This window comes from Falco biarmicus, chromosome 12 (genome assembly GCF_023638135.1).
Source record: "Falco biarmicus isolate bFalBia1 chromosome 12, bFalBia1.pri, whole genome shotgun sequence".
Taxonomy (NCBI): domain Eukaryota; kingdom Metazoa; phylum Chordata; class Aves; order Falconiformes; family Falconidae; genus Falco; species Falco biarmicus.
This window is the reverse complement of record NC_079299.1, coordinates 9,595,221-9,615,389: the sequence shown is the minus strand read 5'-3', so window position 1 is coordinate 9,615,389 and position 20,169 is coordinate 9,595,221. Positions and strand designations below refer to the sequence as shown.

The window sequence follows — 20,169 nt, the reverse complement described above, 5'->3', positions numbered from 1 at the left end:
TTGTTTTGTTTCTTCTATCCACTGATTAAAAGCAACAGTGAGTCCAAAGGAGTAGTACAATACCATCAACTATAATTGTTGCCTTTCACAACAAACGTGAAGGGGATCAGGAAACACACCCACCCTTGATTACTGGGAAAACATCAGGGATAAAAGATGTCAGCAGGGGCAAGTAATTCTTTTTATCAGTTTACAAAGACTAAGATAAGAGAGACAAGCGCTGGCCTTCCATTCATTAACTGGATGGAGTAACGGTGGCTCGGAGGTTGCATAATTACATAAGCAATTAACGCTCCCTTCATTTTCCTGTTTTGGACATTTTCAACTTTGTTCTGATGTCTGCGGCTGGATGAAAACTGCTGAGTGACGAAGGTTTTCACGAGGTGTCTGGGTGGGTCGGCAGCCCCCTAACGCAAGGAAAGCAGCTTGGTGATGCCATCATTTCCAGACATCCGACATGACCACTACTCTCTGCGCCACGAAGAGTGACACTGCTGTACACGACGCAGGTTTCTGAAGTCTCCCCCCAACATTATATGCAGTGTCACTGTTTATTAAAGATAACTAATGCCCTGTCTTTATTTACTTCTGTTTATTGCTATTTTAGCAACAGTCACCAGAGAGCAGCTATGCTTCTGGTCCACCAGGGTTCTTTAATCACTGTTAGTAGGTAAAATCATGTGTGACAACTAATCCAAAAAGCAGATTATATTTATTTTGGCTACAGTGGCTTGCAATTCGTTAAAATCAACAAAGCCTTTTCATTAGCCCCCTGCTGATGTCCTAAAAACAGACATTTCAAGGGTCTCAAAGCACAGAGCTACACATGTGCAGCAAAGCTGGGACTGACAGACTTACCGTTGCCATACTTACCATAAAATCTTATTAAACAGCAGCAAACTTCTTACTTTCTTTCATAAGAGGGCTTAGTTTATGATCTCAAATTCCAAAATCACAATCTTAGAGGCAAGACTTCTTAAATTTCAAAAAGTATAGGTGAATCAACAGTACAATTACCAGTGAAATACCTGCTCATGGTTTTTTGTTGTAAAAAAAGCTGTTACAAATCTGTAAGGAGTGAGATTAGAGATTCAGCAAGTCTAAATATTAGCCTACATGCTTGCTGAGCCCCCTGCATTCTGAAACCACATTTGAATAATTGAATTTCTATTTAACAGTGTGCAACTCTTATTCTCAGTGATTTCATGATCTCTGGCCGTAAACTCCTGACGATGCTGTCTCAGACCTGCAATCACGAAAACATACGCTAGGAATCTCAGCGTGTCAGAGAAGATCCGGACAAAGTTATGTGGCATTCCACCTCCTCACCAGCCTCTCTGCTCTTCAGACACTGCCAGGAAGTTCACAAACCCAGAAGCAGCTTTACCATAAGCACCAAGGGCCACCATTCATCCAAAATAGGAAATGAATGCATTAGAAGTCCACAGAACTGATTATTTACAAACAGATATATATATATATATAAAACCAACCACCACTAATTTGCATCAACAATTTTTTTTCTCTCTTGGTATGAATTCCCTGAGTGATATAAATATTTTTGGTCACTGCCCTCACATGCCCCATCTTGGAAAAGTGACTTAAATACCATCCTTGCCACTGCAAAGAAAGCCATTCCTGACCTGCATCCTACCAGGCAGACATATTTCCCATGTCACAGCTGGATGTGGATCTGCTTTGCAAATGTTCATGTCTACTACTGAAGAGGAGCTCCTTGTTTGTCCCCCAAGCACAATCTTGAAGACTGTCAAGGCTGATTATTAGACATCACTTCACACCAGCCTTTTCCAAATATGCAGATCTCCAGCGGTTTAAAGGGAAGCCACGAGCGGTCCTTTAGTGAGAGAACTGTTCTTAAACACACAAACCACCACGGTGCCAGGCTGCCCCGAGACAGGAGGGTCACTTCACCTCCTGCCGGGTCACCGTCCAGCAGCCCTCCAGCCGGCCACAGCCCCTCCAAGTTCGCCCCGTGAGCACAGCAGCTGTCTGTTAATGCACAGAATAAAATCCAGCCTGGGAGGAAAACCAAGATACAAAGCTTTTCTCCAATGGCTAATCAGAGTTTTGTCCACAGGGAAAACTGAGCCCCATCTGATATACAAGTTACCGTTTTGGCTCTCCATAATTAAAACTATTGTTGCCATGGCAATACAAAGGCTGGTGAAAATATACGCAAGACTAATGTCATGCCTCCTTGGTGATACAATTTGTTGTCCCAGTCTAGTTTGTGCCAGGACAGAACAAAACATGACTTGGGGAAAGAGTTGACTTGACCAGGTTTGTTTTGTAGGAATCAGATGCTGTGTGTGCCATAAGACCACTTTCTCAGGCTCCCTAACATGACCACTAATCCTGTTAAAGTCAATAGCACTTTTAAAGATAGTTTCAAAGAGAACGGTTCTGATCCTACACTACTAAATTTCTCAAACCATCGTAAAGAAAGAAAGAAACAAAAAATATATATAGAATGATAAAGAAGAATAACAACCAATCAGGAAGATTAACATATGTATTCTTAAAAGTAGATACAAAATTAAAATGCAAAAACCTGATTATAGGCTCAGTACCACAAACACCCACAGTTTGGTTGGCAGTTATTTATTCATTTGAATTTGGAGCATGTTATAATCAAGCAGGAATTGCAGGTCACCCAGTGGCAATGACCTCCAAATAGCAACAAGTAATCCGCTATTTAGGAGATATCATGAAGCATATCTCTTTATGCATACACACCTATATATGCAAAACTCACACAGACACACCACGAGGTGTTTTTTATAGGACAGGACAACAATGTTAGGAGTTTTGTGCCTTGCAATCCAGTCTTTTCTTCCTCTCTAATAGGATTCCTTGGGTGCACAAGAGTCTACTCACATGGAAAACTCTACAGGTGGAACTGCTGCTTTTTAATAGTTGTACAGGAATATCTGCTACAACAAAAAGGTGAGTTGCAGAGACTTAATTTAAGTAAAAATCCCATCAATGCCAATGTTCATTGACATCAGCCAGAGTTTTGCTTCCTTCTGCAACAGAAAGCTTTGTGTATGGGCCAAACACAAACCAAGGAAGATGGCTGTGGTCTGAAAGGCGGGCAAGTGCCAGAGAGGGGTGAGATCCAGGAGATCCACCAAGGCAAGGAGGCAGGCACTTCTTATTTCACATGGATTTCCACGACTCTTGCACTGCTGCGAAGCAAAATACTTCCTATTATACAAATTCCAGCATGAAGTTTCTGTGCAAGTGCTTCAGCTGCCGTGTGGCCCCTGAAGGATAAATTACAGGTAAGGGGACTGATGATGGAAGATCTCTGGGACCATGAGGGTTAAACAGCAAGACAGATAGAGGGTGTGGAACAAGAAAGTTCAGCAATGACATCCACAGAGAGGGACCTGCTCCAGAGAAGTGATACCACATGGACAGTCTTTTCCCAGAGACCACTGAAAGAAATTTGGGCAAATCTCCCTGAGGAACAGATCCAGCACCAAAGTCCAAACAGGGTAGGCCAGGGGATGCTTTATAGGCAGAGGGTGAGCAGGGTTGTGACGATGCAGGTGTACATATCACAGCAATATAAAAAAACTCAAAACCTAATGCTTTACCCTGCACTGTGCTCCCCACAAGAAGAGGAAAGAAAAAGGCATAATAGCAGTTGGACATACCACTACAGACACTCCTGAAAGGAGCTCAGACACTCTGGTCATTAGCACATGACAAAACTATAAAAAACACATGAGGCTATGAAAAAAGAATGGGAAGCAAAACTAATGGGCCAGAAGAAGAACAATAAACTGGCAGATGGGAGGTCCTAGCTCAAGAAGAATTTGAAGGAATGGCGAGATGTATTCTTGGAAGAGGAAGGGTACATCAGGTAGCTGACATATTGAGTTTCCAGGAAAGAGGGTAGGGTATTAATGACAGTGCAGCTGACGGTTTCAGCAGCTACCAACGAAATGATTTGCCCTTCTTTTTCAGCCGAAGAGGTGACAGTGTGGATATGGCAGCTGATTTACATACATCATCATAACTTCCATAGGAATATCAGATTTCTTTATAAAGACTTGTAGTACCAGCTTTGCAGGTCAGTGTCAATGTCTAACAGCCGCTAGAGACAAAGGGGAAGATTCAGAGAGGCACCGAGGTGCCTAAAACAGGGCTTAACCTGAATTTAATTGCCTAATTTAAAAAGAGATTCCAAAGTCCCCTGCTTCAGAAACTGTAAAAACATCAGGGCTAACATTTACAACCATAAAGACCACCAGAAATCAATTCCTTCTACCCTGGCAGCCACGTGCCTGTCACCTCTCTAAACTCCACCGTGATCCGGATCCAGGTCTCTAACCACTGCCTGTGTCCCAAAGGTGAGCTTGGGCTACTCCTAACAGGCACTAAGGCTGCCCTCTTTTCTCACCCCTGCTTTTTGCCAGTGACCCTCTAAGACAAAATAACGGAAGTTCTGCCATAACAGTGCGCTGGCTTCCGTGCAAGGCATCTGTCTCTGGCTATCGTGGACTGGCCAGCTCTCTGCTTTGACTCAGCTCACATCAAAAAAGTATTTTTTTAGGGATTACAGCACATAAACCTGGAAGTAATTAAGGTGCCCAAAGGGACAACTGAATATTGTCACAAAGTTTAATTTCAGTTTGGGTGACATTAGCATACCAAATACAAAACTGTTTACAGGATCAGGCCCTAAGTCTACACAAACCCCTGTCTGGTATTAGGAACAAAGAACAGGCACCAAGAAAGCTGCAGAACTGCCATTTCCAACCACATGCCAGGTTTAGAAATATATCAAGGCTCTAGAACATACAAAACAATTGAGGGACCAGGATGCTGTTTGATATTATTTCCAGTCTGACTTTAGTATGTTCTCACCATTTGCAGATGTCCCATCTATTTCTGACATCCTTTACGGCATGTAGATTTTGCTACAACAAAAATTCAGGTTGTGGATTTTTGCCAGTAACAAGCTGATGTTGCTCAGAGCAGCATTAAAATGCTATCATGCTGTTAGATTAAGTAACCTATTTTCTCTACTAGCACAGATTGTACTTTAGTTTTGCCCTTACACCTACCAAATTGCTGTTTCTTGCAACATTTCCTTTTGAAAGTAGTTTGCCGATCTCCAAACCAATGCTATTTTCACCAAATGAAAGAGGGGTTTGTAAAGGAGTGCAATAAAAGCAGTAGCTGGCCCTCTTTGCAAGAGTCTTTATATTTCATAAAGAATATAAAAAAGCCAAACACAAACAACCAAAAAAGCAGTAAGGCAAAATAGGGAGTCGTATTTTCTCTACTTTTAAGCAGGACTACCACCTCCCATGAAGTGACTCATGAGATATCGGTACGTGTGTTAATATGAAACAGATTTGGCAGAGTAAGTAGCTATGGTATGTACCCCATAGATGTACACGGTCCTAAACCTGCTGACATAACAACTAATGCATTAACACTTTTTTTTTCCCTTTGTCCCTTTCCATTTTTTTAAGCTTCTTTTGAAAAATCTCTCTCCCCTCACCTCTTCTCTGCCAGCTATCCAATTTGGGGCATTTTCATCTGTAGTTCTTTGAAGTGATTAGTCTGTGATGAAGACAAGACCAGGGACAAGCAGCTACAGTCAAATGTGAACGCAGGCACTCCAGCTAGGACACTTCTAGGACATTAAATATAAACACTAAACAGGCTGGAGAAATTAAAAAAAAACCCTGCAGAAAGAGACCAAACTACAAGAAACCAGTTGCATCGATTAGCTGATTAGTTTGCCAGTGAGTGATTAGTCAGAAAGACTGGAATTAGTCAGTGCAGCCCTGCCTCCCATGAATAAAATGTGGGGAGGACACCCTTTCCCACCCTCGGTGACAGATGATATCTGTTTTCTCCTGCGAGTTTGAATTTAAGAGCCACTGAAGCTCAGCAAGAGTATATTCTGGCTCAAATGAGCTGAAAATTGCATTCAATTTGAATTTCAAAACCAGAGGAGAAGGAGGAATGGGGGGGGAGAGGGAGGGAGCTCAGCAGGACCCATCAAGCCAGGTCCCTCTTGCAGCAGGTTCAGCTGCACCCAGGCAGGCTGCGGAGCTGAAACCCAGGGCATGATGCAAAGGAAAGAGCATTGCTGGACAACAGCCCAGGCCGAGTTTAAAAATAAACGTTTCACTGTCAGGATCAAAGCAAACTCTGCTTTTATGTATATTACAAGCTAGATGTTCAAAAGAAAAAGATTCTTCTGGTTACTTGAGGAGAGAGAGAGGCACTCGGAAGGTAGGGCTGGCCAGAGGGAGGAGGGTGCCAAGCTCTTCCACTGGAAAATCCTCAATAAAACAGGCTAATCTGAAAGTACTTCCCATTCCCTTGAACAGAGCATATGTACTGACTGTATGCACTGAACTTCCCTGAATCTAAGTTTCATTTAGGGTTACATTTTTTAGTATGGGGTAACATCTAATTTATGTCTTTGTGGGTGAAGGGATTATTTCCCCTTCCCTTTGTGCATTAAATTTACAGTAATATCTGATGCCACTGAAAGAAATGGAGTTACGCCTGCAACCCAAATATATCCTGTAATTTGATGGTGTGATACCAGTTGGTCTCTTAAGCGCAACTGATAACGTCCCATATTCAATATAATAATGATAACGTACCAAATGAAGAGATTCTTCAGCAAATTTCTTACCGACTTCAGTGTGCAATTTGACCCAAGGGTTTGGAGTAGTAATAAAATAATTACAATTAATCATGAGCAATAATTAATAACTTAAGGATTAAAATATGTCCATTTATACATTCAAGATCAGCATTTTCTATATACCCTCGAGAGGCTTTTAGCTTCTCTTCCTAAACAGAATGCTTGCAATAGCATTTCACAACCAAAGAGTCCAACCATCAGAGAAACTGGTTTTATTTTGTCTCATGATATTTGTTATATGGCATTATGTTCATGGATAGAAGGGTCCCTATTACACCCAATAACACAGTCATATCCTCTGATGCAGCTTGTATTTCAAAGCTGTGATGTTATTGCAAGGTTTTCCCCTTTTTCCCAACTAAGCATTTTTTCATTGATAAATCAGTAAATTGTCAGCTTTATACATGTATGTGATGCGAGTTAGGATCAAACCCCAAAAGAAAAAACCACAAAATGTGAGGTCAATTTTCCTGGCCATTGCATTTAATAAAAGCTCCCAGGCAACAGAGTTAAGCACACGCTAATAGATATACCTTAGAATGCTATGCCTTCAGCAAGTTTTTGATTTCCCTCTACGGCAAAAGACTATTAACACACAAAGTGTGGTAGTGTGCTGGTTTTAAGCTCTTCTCATCACAAAATTAATTTTTTACCTCTTCTTTTGGCAGATAAAGAGACAACTTGAATAATCTCTAAATTCTGCTTCCAAACTTTGCACCACACAGAAGAAAAGCTTCCGTATACTGCAGTCACTTGTATCACAATGTGTATGCATTCACAATCACTTGAAAAACCTCTTACACATTGTTGTGCACCAATGTGCACCACACTGGTCAGAGGAACTACTCAGAGTACAGGACACTGTAGAAACCCAAATATGCCATTTTATTCCTCGCTTTGGCAGGCGTGTTTTAATACTACTGTTTCAAGCTTCATTCTTGCATCGTCCTCTTGCTGCCTGGATTGTAATGCCTCAGAAACAATGAACTCACGTCTCTACGTTGCCCCCCCTAAATGCTATAGTTTCCTTAATACAGATCCCAGAGGTCCATTTCTGGAAGGGAAGAAGCGAAATATACAGAACTGGCTCCATCACTCCATTTCTGAAAGAAAGCTTTCTTTGTAAATCAGATTATCTGCCATGACAATGCTTACTTCACTGGAGACAATACTCACTTTATGGGAGGGAAAAGAGGGCAAAAATTACATGGCATACTCCCGGCAGATCAGTCTTCATATTGGAGCTTCTAGATCTAACACTACCAATAATACACAATAAGAGTATAAGCCTGATGACAGCATCACATTAAATAGCTCTATGGCTTCCAGACCAGAGCCAAACCACGTTCAGTCCGCTCCAGTCCATCTGCACCTACTCATGTGGACATGCCCCTGATGGTGCTCTGCTCTCCCAGCTGGAAAGGCCCTGCCTGATCCTGCTATGGCTGTGGGCACTCAAACTGCTCCGTGGCCTGAGCGCCGTTAGCAGGCAGCAAGGAACACCGAGGGAGCGTGGGTGACACAAGCATGGCATCAGAGGAAATACTTGACAATTTCTCCAAGGTATTGGACACTAGAGTAGTTCAGCTGAATGGCATGCATGCCCACGTAACACTGCAAGGTCAAGAAGACCTTATGTTATTTACTAGGTGAGCGCTGGTTTCATGCATGAAAATAATTTATTGAGATGAACTGTAGGACTTGCCTGTTCAGAAAAAAAAACCAACCAAACTTCCCCATTTTTTTCCTGCAGACATCAGCCCCTTTTATAGATGAGCATCACTTATGCAACATTGCATAAGTAACATTCTAAAACGTCAGTATACCTTACAAAGAAAACCTAAAAGGGATAACAATTTCATGCAGAAGCCACCTTCCACAAACTTTTCTTCAGCCCTTTAACTCACTGCTAGGAAAACTGGGGAGGCATGAAGCCAGGTGGACTGCAAATCAGGGTACGAATGCAAAACTCACTAGATGTGAACTCCTCCACTCTCTTCTCCTATGCAGTATTTTACACCAACAATGTTCTTACTGTGGCAATATTTGCTGTAAAGACAGCAGAAAAAGACCATACTGCCCATCCAAAACTAGCTAAAAAAGGAGAAAAGTGCTCAAAAAATATTGCTGGGCTTTGTTGTTGAGACCACTCTGGTTTTGAATAACTTGAAGGGGAAATCATAAAGGGTGGGTCTTTAAAAATGACATCACAGAGCTTTGGCAAATCCGTGCTATCCCATAAAATGACTTACTCCATGGAAACAACGCTGCTGTCAGAGGTGGCATGACAAAGCCTGCAAACAACCAACGCGATGGAGACCATTGAGCCACGGGTACCCTGAGCATACCACGTTCCCCAGTGAAGAGGAGAGTACATATACGCCAGTCTCCCCAGTGCCTTTCTTGGTACCCGTTCCAACCACAGCCTCTTAAAAGTCCATCCCTGGCTGTTACGACGCAAGGCTGCTGATGATTTATTAAGAGCTCTTAGCTCCATCAGACAGTTTACAATTAACAGCTTCTCCTTTTCTTAAATATAAATAAATACATAAATGAAATCAGAGCTGTTAAGTGCTGGGTGTACCCAAAGCTGCCATGACATCATCGGCAACTGCCAGTCACCTAGGCTGCAAAAATAAATAAGGGATGGCGGGTGGGAGCAGGGAGGGGAGGCAGGGTATTTACTCAATCAGTACCTATTTTTGAATTTCCTTCAAGCTGGCTTGGACCAAGAGCCATCAATTATTTAAAAGAAGTAACATGATGCTTCCTTTGTTGAGGCAAATGTGCAAGCAGACCCCAAGAGAGAATAAAAAATGAATTAGGCAGAATTTATTAGTGCGCTTGAAGAAAACAGATTCAGCTATCAGAGCTGACTGTGGTTTTAAAAATAGTGTATTTCCGCCCGTGAACAATAGTTTCTCTCTTTCTCCCTTGCCCCACTAGATCCTCAATAATCCCACCTCTTCCCTCTCCTTATGCCTATTTTTTTCTTTCTTTTTGAAGAGGGCATAATGCTGAAAGAGGCATCAATCATTCCTTAAACTTCTTCCTTCTTTTCTGACTTGACTTGATGTATTGTCTTCATTTAAATTACAAATATACTAATCTAAAACACTGTTTACCAAGCAGCATATTAAATGAAAGATGCAAGAAATTGCATCACTCACATTTTAAAAATGACTTTAGACTCAGGGACACATAAAAACAGTGAGACAGGATGATCTGCCTTGGTTGCTATATTTCAATCCTAGCAAATGAGATTCAGTTCCTGTGGTTTTCTGCTTGGGACGCTGCTAACCCCCAGTCAAACGAATGCTGCCAAAACCAGTATAAAACCTCTTCCTTAGTGGATTGTCGGTTGGGGTTTCTGTGACACTCTAGGGATGCATAGAGCCGATGGAGACCAAGCTCTCAGTCCCTGGGTCTGCACCTGGTAAGATGGAGTGTTCACACCTAAGACGGTCACTCTAGGGCTGTCAACAAGGGTCCCGGCTGCCCCAGAGGGTGCTGCTTGAGGCCAATCTCAACCCCGCTGACAGTACTGGTCTGCAGGAACTATAAAAGCAAAGGGAACAGTGGCAGGACAAAAAAAAAAAAAAAAAAAAAAAAAAAAAAAAAAAGCACCGCCTTCATTCAAAGGTTCCCTACTGCATCCTTCACACCAGGCAAAAGGTGCATTTAGATCATTTCAGGTGACCTTCTGTGGCATCCAACAGCAGGAAAGGGCAAATGCCGCTGTAGGAAAACACAGAGCTCGCTTGCACGTGAGCGCGGAGGGACAGGCATGGCCCTTGGCCCGCCAGACAGGCACGGCCCACAGGACAGGCATGGCCCTCAGCCCGACGCCGGCTCCTTCTGCCCTTCCCGGGGGCAGCCACCTGCTGCTGGGAGCTGGTCCCGGCCTCCCTCGCCCCGCGGCCGCGCCTTGGCCTGCCTCCTCTCCCCCTCTTCCAGCCCCAGAACGAAGGAAAGCTCATCACTTACTAGTTCCCGTGCTGGTGGGCCTTGATTAAAAGCGTACTTAGTCCAAAAGCCAAACAGTGTGTGATAAGTAAGAAGTGCGAGCATGGCCTCAAGGAGTATTTTCTCATGTTAAAGAAATCACTGGGACATGACTTAACAGCACAAGCCTGACAGAAACTATAACCCTTTGGAAAGAGAGGCTGTTACTGGCCAGATAGGTTTGTGTTTCCTCGGATTAGCTGGGAAAAGAGATGTTTTCACAGGTATGGCCCAGCGTCAGGCACAGCAACGTGGATGCTGAAGGAAACAACATGGAAGTTGAAGGAAAAGCTGAGCGCCTGCACACGGGCCTGCTGGCTGTCACATTACCCCTTTACAATCAGTAATTGTAAAAAATAATAATAGAGGGAATGAAAACCATGAGAATTGTTTAAACAATTCTACAGAGGATTCATTTTTATAAGGAAAAGATCTGGATTTGGTTGTGGGTGGTGCAGAGCAGAGCACTAACCCCGTTGGACGGAGCCGGCAGCTAGTCGCAGCACCACGGCAGTCCCCGCTTCTCCCCACCCTTCACGCCATGTCCCACGGTGCAGGCACGCTGTGACAGCTCGCCGCAGTGGCCTGGCCCCACTGGCATCCAGCGGTTCGCACAAAAGCAGCTCCTGGCTTCTCAGAGGTGCACTGCGCCTGCCCTGCATGGGCTCAGCCGGCATCCCCGCAGGGCTCTGAACGGATGCCCCAGCCTTCCCAAGGAACTGAGGTGCCACCGGAGCTGCTCGTCTCCAGAAGGCTGCTCTCTAAAAATCGTAACAATCTTCCACTCCAACCACTTGAGTTCAGAAAAATCCCGCTGGCTTCTGATCTCTCAGATTTATTCAGTACCTCTGCGGGCCTTTTGCTAACCCAAACATGATTATGCATCATAAATCTAAACACATTCATGAATTTGCCTTTGAATAAATATTTTAAAGGTAGCATCAAGTTTCACAGTATTCTACTTTCATACATAGCTGTTTCCCTTTTTAACTTCCACACCAGCTGCCTCTCTCAGGCAGAAGAAGAAAGAATTGAAAAGACCTAACTCAAGTGAATGTGAAAGGCAAGCTGACACCGGGAGGTGCCAAGGCAACATCATTCCACTTCTCTTGCTCACCTCTTCCTCTCTGGATAGTAATTGCAAGATCCTGAATGCCAAACTTTGGAAAATATCCTTGCAGAGGTAGCATCTGCTCCCTTGGCATACTTCTTGAGCAGTTGTATTGGCAGCTTTAGGTTTGTCCAAGTCTATCATATGACAAGAGTGCAGATGGGTTGCCTTGGATGCTTTGTCTTCCCGGATGCCATTTTCCTTTTATTAACATTTTATTCTAAGGAAACACATGTACAAATCTGTATGTGGAAGGTTATATGTACACACGATTTCACACCAGTGAGGGGCTTTGTCTAGCCTCTCTCTAGACTTTTTACTATCATTTAGCTTGGATTCCTGCAAGGGCCCTGACTTTTATTGAAGCCGGTATGTGGCATCAAGCAGATTAGGCCCTTACTGTGTGGATCTGCATTTCAACCAGCTATTCTTCCACAAGCTATAACTTTTCCCATCTGTGTTGATCTTTCTTCACAAATTAACACCTGAGTCCTCAGAATATTAGACATGTAGGAAAGCTGCTCATTTCAAGTTAACTTCTGCTCCCACTGAAATCAATGGGAGTTTTGCCATTTGTCCATTATTCAAACAAATAACAGAGCTATGGCACAGTTGCCATACATACTGGGACCGGTTGTTTTCTCTTGCTTTCTTAGTTTTATGTTCCCGCCTTACCTCACATACACTAATCCCACAGTCACAAATCTGAGTATACATGGGGTTTTTTTTAACTGTAAAGAAAACTAGAGTTCAAATCAGCCAGTAAATCACAAATTGCTACAGAAAGAAAGTAAAGGATCCTGAGGGAAAAGGAGGAGGAGGCATCTAATTAAACTGGGGAATACAGAACAAAGAAGAAGAAGAAGAAAAAAAAAGAAAATAAAAAATTAATAATAAATAAACCCAAGATAATCAGAAAAGCATATTCCTAACCTTTCTGAAAGATCTTGGTCTTGTTGCGAGAGTATTTGCTAGAATGTTTAATGAATACAGTATAAAATGATTTAAAATGTATTTTAAACTAAAGGTAAAGCAGAAGTGCAATACTCTAAAACCAGTGTGCATTTTCAGACCATGTTTTAATACACTAATCTGTTCTTTCCTGGACAGATAAAGGCACAGACCTACAAAACTACAAGCAATCTTTCTGTTTATTGTAGCAGTGTTCCAATAAAGCATAAAGTATACTGACTGGTGTCCAAAGTAGACAAAAATCTACCAACCTATCGTGACCTTCTAGGGGAAAAGCGTGAGAAGGCCACAACTTACATCAGGTAAGAGACACCAAACATGGGCTCTGGTGGACCAAAGTGAGAAGTTAATTTCAGAATACAAAGCACTGAATTGGAAACCCAGATATCAACAGCTAGAATCTATGAAAAATCATGAAGCCGACATCTCTACTATCCTTTTCACCCAGACTGCAGAAAGGGAATGTTTGTGCTAACCTCTCTTTACAATGGCAGCTGCCAATCTCCTGATAGATCTATTGGGAGGAATCAGGCTTGATAAAACTGAAGAATTAGTTACTATTCCTTTAAAACATCTTTAAAAGAAAAAAAGCAAAAAGTTTTAAAACTTCTGGCAAAAGAAAGAGGAACAAGATAGTAAACTGGTCAGGATTCAGTGAGACTTTTGGGATCTGGGCACAACCACAGCATTGAAAAAAGCACCAACGCACATGTGCTCCTAGCCCTGATGTCACCGCTCTTTCCTGATCTTTGTGCTGGGTTGCTTGTGTTCACCTTTGCTATCCTGCTCACATACAGCATCCCCTGTGAATCATCCCCATTCTTCCCCAGCTAAAAACATGCTCTGACAGGAGCAGAAGAGCTTAAAAGTCAAGTGCAAGGACTTAAGGAGGTCTACAGACAGTGGATCTTCCCACCTTTCTTAATCTCAGAGGGGCCTATGCCTCTCAGAATTGAAAGATCTGAATGTCCAGTATTGACCTAACTCATCTCCAGTGAACAGATATGCTAAGGACCAAAACTTGTTTGAGAAAATCATAGTCAGTTTGACAGGAGTATTAAATAGTCCATGAGGGTGTAATTTGACTCGCATAAGTGAATAGCTTCAACTTCAGTTAAAGAAGACAGCATACTCTCTTAAAAGAGAGTATTATGGCATGATAGTAATTATCCAAGTAAGGGCATTTCATTTGGTACTCTTCACCTTAAGATTCATGCATCATAAACCTAGATAAGCCTATAATATGTATATGCTTCTAACAGAAAACACACACATATACACACATCCACATCATACACCCATAATAAACATATCCACCTTAGATAAAATAGTTTATACTTTTGAGCACTTCTCATGAGGCCCACAGTAATGCAAAATATACAATGCTTATGTAAGGAATCACTAAAGGAAGCAATCATATTTAATTTAGAAATGAGAAAAACAAGGCAGAAATAAACCCATCCATACTTGAGCAGTGCTTCTCTAGGAGTGCTGAGAATAAAACCTGGAACTCTAAACCACAAAACATCGTCCTTGCCATACTCGGCATGTGTAATATAGCCAAAAATTACATAAAACCTTTTATGCTACAAGCTGCAAGTAAAAAATGTCAGCGTGAAAGGCTGCGAGAGTAACTCGTTTTGCAGTTCAGCAAATAATTTTTTTAGAAGTCGCATGTTTGACAGATTGTTATATGCAACCCTCAGGAATTTTCAGACACACAGTGCATAGGGCCTTCTCTTGAGAATGGAGCTCAAGACCCCTGAGAAAGAAAAACTAACTGGATTTGTGTTTCTGATGTCCCAAGTGAGTGCTTTGAGCTACTGCCTAACAGGAAGTGACAGTCAATCACAAACTTCTTAAAAGACGTAACCTGTCAGATGTTCTAAAATAAAAGTATAGAAATTTTTGGATTAAGTTTGTTAATACTTTCAGAATAGTCAAAATCAGGTTTTGGTGAACTGATGATTCCCCTTGCCCCTCCTTTCTTTAAACAATATAGAGAAAGGTATGCATACAACAGCTTGCCATGTGTATTGCAGGAGGGAAGATGAGCTGTTAAGTGGCCCCCTATCACAGACCTTTCAGTTAAAGGAGGGTTTGGGGAAGTCAACAGTGCCAGTTGTAACTCCCAGATGTTTCAGAGATGTAGAAAGACCTCTAGTGAAAATTCAGAAGACTCCAAAAAAACAGGCAAGGAAGAAAGTCAAAACCCATTGTGAATAATCAGTCCCCAACAACAGATAACAGGCATTATGCCTGTTCTTTAATAGTTTTATGCATGAGGTTACCCTTATTATAAATAATAATAACATGTGTCTAATAATATGTGCAAACGTTGGTTTTTAATTTGGAATATTTGGCAACACCACTAAATATTTAAATACTCTTTAGGACAAGGGAACCTCAAAAATGAGAACTATGAAGTATTATTTGTACTCCCTAGTATGTATAAATACACCGTCAGTTCTGTGCATTTTCATTTAGCAACAGAAACAGCTTTCCAGGGAGTTAGATGCTGCTCTAAGTGTCAATATCAATGTTACTATTTATAGCGCTATAAACTACATTTTGAGTTATACTGGTAAAGTTAAGCTTAGGTAGCACTTCTAGCATTAATACCTTAATACAGAAATATTGCTATAAATGTAGTTTACAATTTGGAACATAAACACAAATTCAGTGTTACTAATAAATCACCTTCTAGATTGCTGGAAACACACTGCCAAGGTGTATTTTATGCAATACATAACAGAGCAAAATGCAACGGTATAGATGTATTTAAATTTCCCATTTTTACACTGTCACTCAAAAACTTTTCTTCTTCCTTTTTTTTTTCCTAGCTTATCGATCTCACTAGCTTGTGATAGCATTTCAGTTGCTTCGCTGAGCCATTTTTAGCTTTTGCTTCTTTTTTTAAAAGCTAAATCAGCGCTCAAATGCTTCAATCAATTTAGCTTTTTCAATTAGAAAAGAAAGTTAAAAGAAAACCCTAGGACATGATAAACTACCAAATTTTAGCCTCTAGGTTTTTGGGGTTTTTTGGGTTTTTTTCTTCTTAATATCAATAGCATCCTTTCACATAACAATATCCCTGATGTCTATGGTTAGAATTTTATCCATAGCAAGATGTCTCCATTAATTTTTACCAAGACACACAGTGTGAATTTACCAAAGGCCGTTCCTCAGGAAGCAACACGCATGGATAGGCAGTAATTCTTGGCATCCTCACAGCTGTGAACTTTGGCAACACCCTGCAGCAGCTCTGTGATTGCAGTGGAGAAAGGTACGAAATGCACGACCTTTTGCACCACTGCATGATACAGAAGGCGTCTGAGACCTTTGTGAGATCCAAAAAAGTCCAATTACAAAAGAGTCCATCACAGTCCCAGAGTAAGACTGATGTCCGCTACTTGAACACATTAAGCCTTTTAAACCAGTACTTCAAAAAAGCCAGAGGCTGCCTCCAATGCAAATCAGTATCAACAGGAATGAACGAGGCGCTATTGGGGAGATTCAGGTCACTTGAATCCTACCTAGGTATACGGACTACTCTCAGAGAAAATTCAGAACTTTTAGTTTCCACCACCAGATCTTCCCTCAGGTGATCTGCTTAGTCAATGGTTTGGTTGCACTTGAGTGATGCCTATCAAATTGGTTTTAAAGAGACAAGCAGGGCCAGGCTGCTACCCAAATTTTGCTGCAAGCGCGCTCATGGGTTACAGAAGAGCTTGAGTGAAGTGAAGTCCAAATCCTCACATCCTGCTCTGGCACTTGCTTTAGGCAGGTCACTTGGCTTTTCCTCAGGTACTTCTGGTACTCCAGGGGAAAAGCAAGCTGCCTTTCCTTGGGCTAGGAAACCTGGGACAGCTAACCAGAGAAAACTGAGAATTGAGACTAGCAGCAGCTTGTACTTTACTTCAGGGTTCTCTTCAGGTTTAACTCCGGTTGTTACTTTGACCAGTCATCACCCAGATCACAGGATCATATTTAACCTGACCTAGCTACGTGTTTTGTTTGGAGTGTAGAAATACATTGCACTTGAATGTAGCCATCTGTAAAATAGGTATAAAAAGAATACAGAAGTTCAAGGGAAGCACTGTGCCATGATTAATTTACTCATGCAAGAAGAGTATTTGAAGAATTTGATGAAAAATATTAAGACATGGTTAAACCCCATTCTCTTAAATGTGATTTTTTAATCACCTTATTCTTTGTCTTCTTCAAATTTAAGGCTATATACACATACATATTTTTTTGGTCCATAACAGGCAGTCACTGCTAAAACAACTGGTAAGAGATAATCAGTAGACTTGAATAGTTGGGGTGATTGTCTGATTACTTAATCAAAACTGGTTTTAGGCACTTCATTAGGGTTTTAATGGCAAATGGCATCGAGCAATTAATTAGAAAAACCTGCAGACACTGGAAATCTTGTCCTGAAACACTTGTACCCTACACACACGCAATCCTTCTGATCACACGCCAGGAGGAAACACAGGCTGTTGTGCTCTATTTGCGGCTACGATGAAGCTCAACCTGCATCATTTAGGAACCGGTGGATCCTATAACTAATTGCCAGTATTGCAAAGGATTGCACAGAGAATAAGCAGCAGTCACACCCAGCCATGATTTAATGCAAATAAATACTCAGGTGACGAACAAGCAGTGTGGTCATGGACCGTGGTGTGGTTCTGAACCTTACCATCAAATTCTCCTTTCTGTGGAGGGGCCGGTGGGGGGCGGAGCAATCTTTTCCATACTACAGAGATTTATTCTTAGTGCTAGCAATAAGATTTTTGTTAACTTCATTACTGCTACTTCTGTTATTGTAATAGTAACCAGTAATGGAGACAAAGGTAGGCAAAGGGAAGTAAGGCAGCATGCCAGCCCTTTTTTAACTGCTAAAAAAGGGAAAAAGATGGTAATTCGTTTCTGAACAGAAGCCAAAACTAATCTGGGGTACCTCATATGTGCTTATGTTATTTACTAGAAACTCATTTTGCTCCTTAATAAAGATAAAGCAAGGTCCTTAGAAACTGGATAAGGCACTTAGGGTTTGTGCCCTCTCAGTCCCAGAAATAACTAGGTCTCACAGATATTCCTCACAACACTGAGGTTTTGCATTGCCCATTCTTAGTGCAGGTTATGAGCGTTTATTATTATAAACATATATTTTTAAGAACAATAAGGAAGTGATGAATTGGCCACTTGCAGTTTTCTTGACAGCAAGGTGAAAAGGTAGCTGCGGTGACCAGGGGATGTCCTGGTTCCTCCTTGCAGAAAGGTATTCAGTGCACGTAATAATTATTCATCCATCTCGTTCACACTAAAGGCATCGGCAATGCAATTTTAGCCTGATAATCAAGACCATATGACAAAAACCAAGGCCATTAGGGACCAATTTCAAGTATTCTCTGCAAGACAATGATTTTCCAACTGCACTTACATATGCTGAATAGTTACTTCTGCACGACCGCACCTGCTCTCATTTATGTAACCCTCCATCCTCTCCCCTTTTTTCTACTCCTTCTTTTCTTGTAATGCAAAGAAGGAAAGTTTCAAAGGATTGCTGGATTCTTCCTAGAAACAGATTTGATTTATTTATATTTCTGGCCGGCCACATGCTGTGTGCAAATAAGAAACTGGCAAATGTAAAAGTTAGTTTGTGCTAATGTCAGATCAAATTCTACCCTCAACAGACTTCGCGGGGCTGCATTAATGTAAATGAGAGCAGGATTTGGCCCAACACTTTCATTCACTTCCTATACATATTTAAATTAAATGAATATTTTGGACAGTCTCTTCCTCCCTCTACATATACATGCATAATTCTGCCTCAGATTCTAATCTCAGTTACAATGGTGACTTCATGTGAGCTTTTTTCTAGGTTTGTGCTAGTGCTGCACATCTGAATGAGATGCAACAGGACTATTTGTTCAAGTAAAACAATCAGGATGTGGCCCTTGGTCTCTAAGTCAAGTCTGCTGTACTGTAATAATTTTGTCCCTTAATTAGTTTCTGCTTATTTCTGACTGTACCATTTCAGTACTGATGACATAATAATGTTGCCTTTGAAAAGACTGTGGTGTCATCATAAATCAGGGTCCCATAAGGTTAAAGGCTTCAGTTGCCAGAGGGGAAAAAAATGCCAAAATTATTTTAAAATGATACAGAGTACAACTCAAAGAGTCTAGCATCTTTTAATTTTAATGCTCTCCTAAGGAAATGAATACACTTCCAGCTTTTTCAGATATAATTCAAATATTAAAAGCAATAATAAGCTCCATTACTAATGATGTAACAATCTCTTCTGGCAGAAGAGTAGAACCTATAAAATTAGTGGGTAAGAAGTAAAAAAAGCCAAGACTGTATCAGGAAATGACCCTGTAATAACACATCCTAGATCCTCATCCCGTAAACCTTTATTTGCATGAGTGATCCTGTCTCACATAAGAAGTGCTATGGACTTCAATGGGCAATTCGTACAAGTGAAAATTATTCATGAATTTGAATAAGAGAGTATACGATCAGCTTCCAGCCTTCTCTTCTCAGTCAGTGATCAATCTTCTTGCTGCACTCCCCCCTCCCCTTCAGATTTGAAATTAAAAAAAGTAAGAGCCTTATGAAAACTGAAATACAGTTGGATTTCTCAAAGCAAAGATTTGGTCTGCTAACTCGTTATCAGAATGAGAAGAAATACTCCTGGATCATGTCCTTGCTCATATGTATTCTAGACCTGTTTTTCAGTTGTATCCTATAATAATTTAGGGCAATGACATCAGAAAGATCAATGCAGCTGCATCCTAGTATTGAATTAATCTCACAGTTCTATTGGTGTCTTCTGGAAACTACAGTACTGAATCCAAAGAAGGAGAATCCTGGCTTGCTTAGAAATACTCCTAACTTTTGATGGATTATAATCATGGTGTCCAGTAAAAATGTCTACTTGATTTTTTACATACTTTGCTACTGGCATGTCCTTCTTCTGTGCTGATCATGCATAATATCACCCAGGTCCAGGATCTTGCTAATACTCGGGAATAACATGGGAGCTGAGAAGCAAAAGAAAATTCAAGAGAAGGAATGCTATTGCTATTTTTCATGCCCTGTATGAGTCCCCATAGACACACAAAATACAGTCATGTCTCAAAGCATCAAACCCCAGAACATCCTGAGGATGGTTAAGGATGAGATTAGGTTTTCCAGATTTCAAGGACCTTACTGAAATGCCTAAACCCCCTCTACTACCCAATTTTTAGCCACGGCTTCAAAACAAAAATGTATATAGGTGGCATTTTTGCAGTGTTTCACAGACACAATTTTCTACCTCCCAGCAGATACCAATATTGCTTAAACTTCATTTAAATGT

At 41.3% G+C, this 20,169-nt stretch overlaps 1 protein-coding gene across 20 annotated transcripts in view; it reads right to left on the bottom strand.

Moving 5' to 3' along the window:
• ESRRG (estrogen related receptor gamma) overlaps window positions 1-20,169 on the bottom strand; it is a 408,522-nt gene that overhangs the window by 292,654 nt on the left and 95,699 nt on the right. The window contains exon 1 of one of the 20 annotated variants that reach the window (XM_056357250.1): window positions 19,763-19,782. The exons of the other annotated variants lie outside the window; for them this stretch is intronic. Within the exon in view, the coding sequence (XP_056213225.1) occupies window positions 19,763-19,776 (14 nt within the window). The 5' untranslated portion in view covers window positions 19,777-19,782. Of the gene's footprint in view, window positions 1-19,762; window positions 19,783-20,169 lie in introns of those variants that run through there. 20 annotated transcript variants of the gene reach the window in all.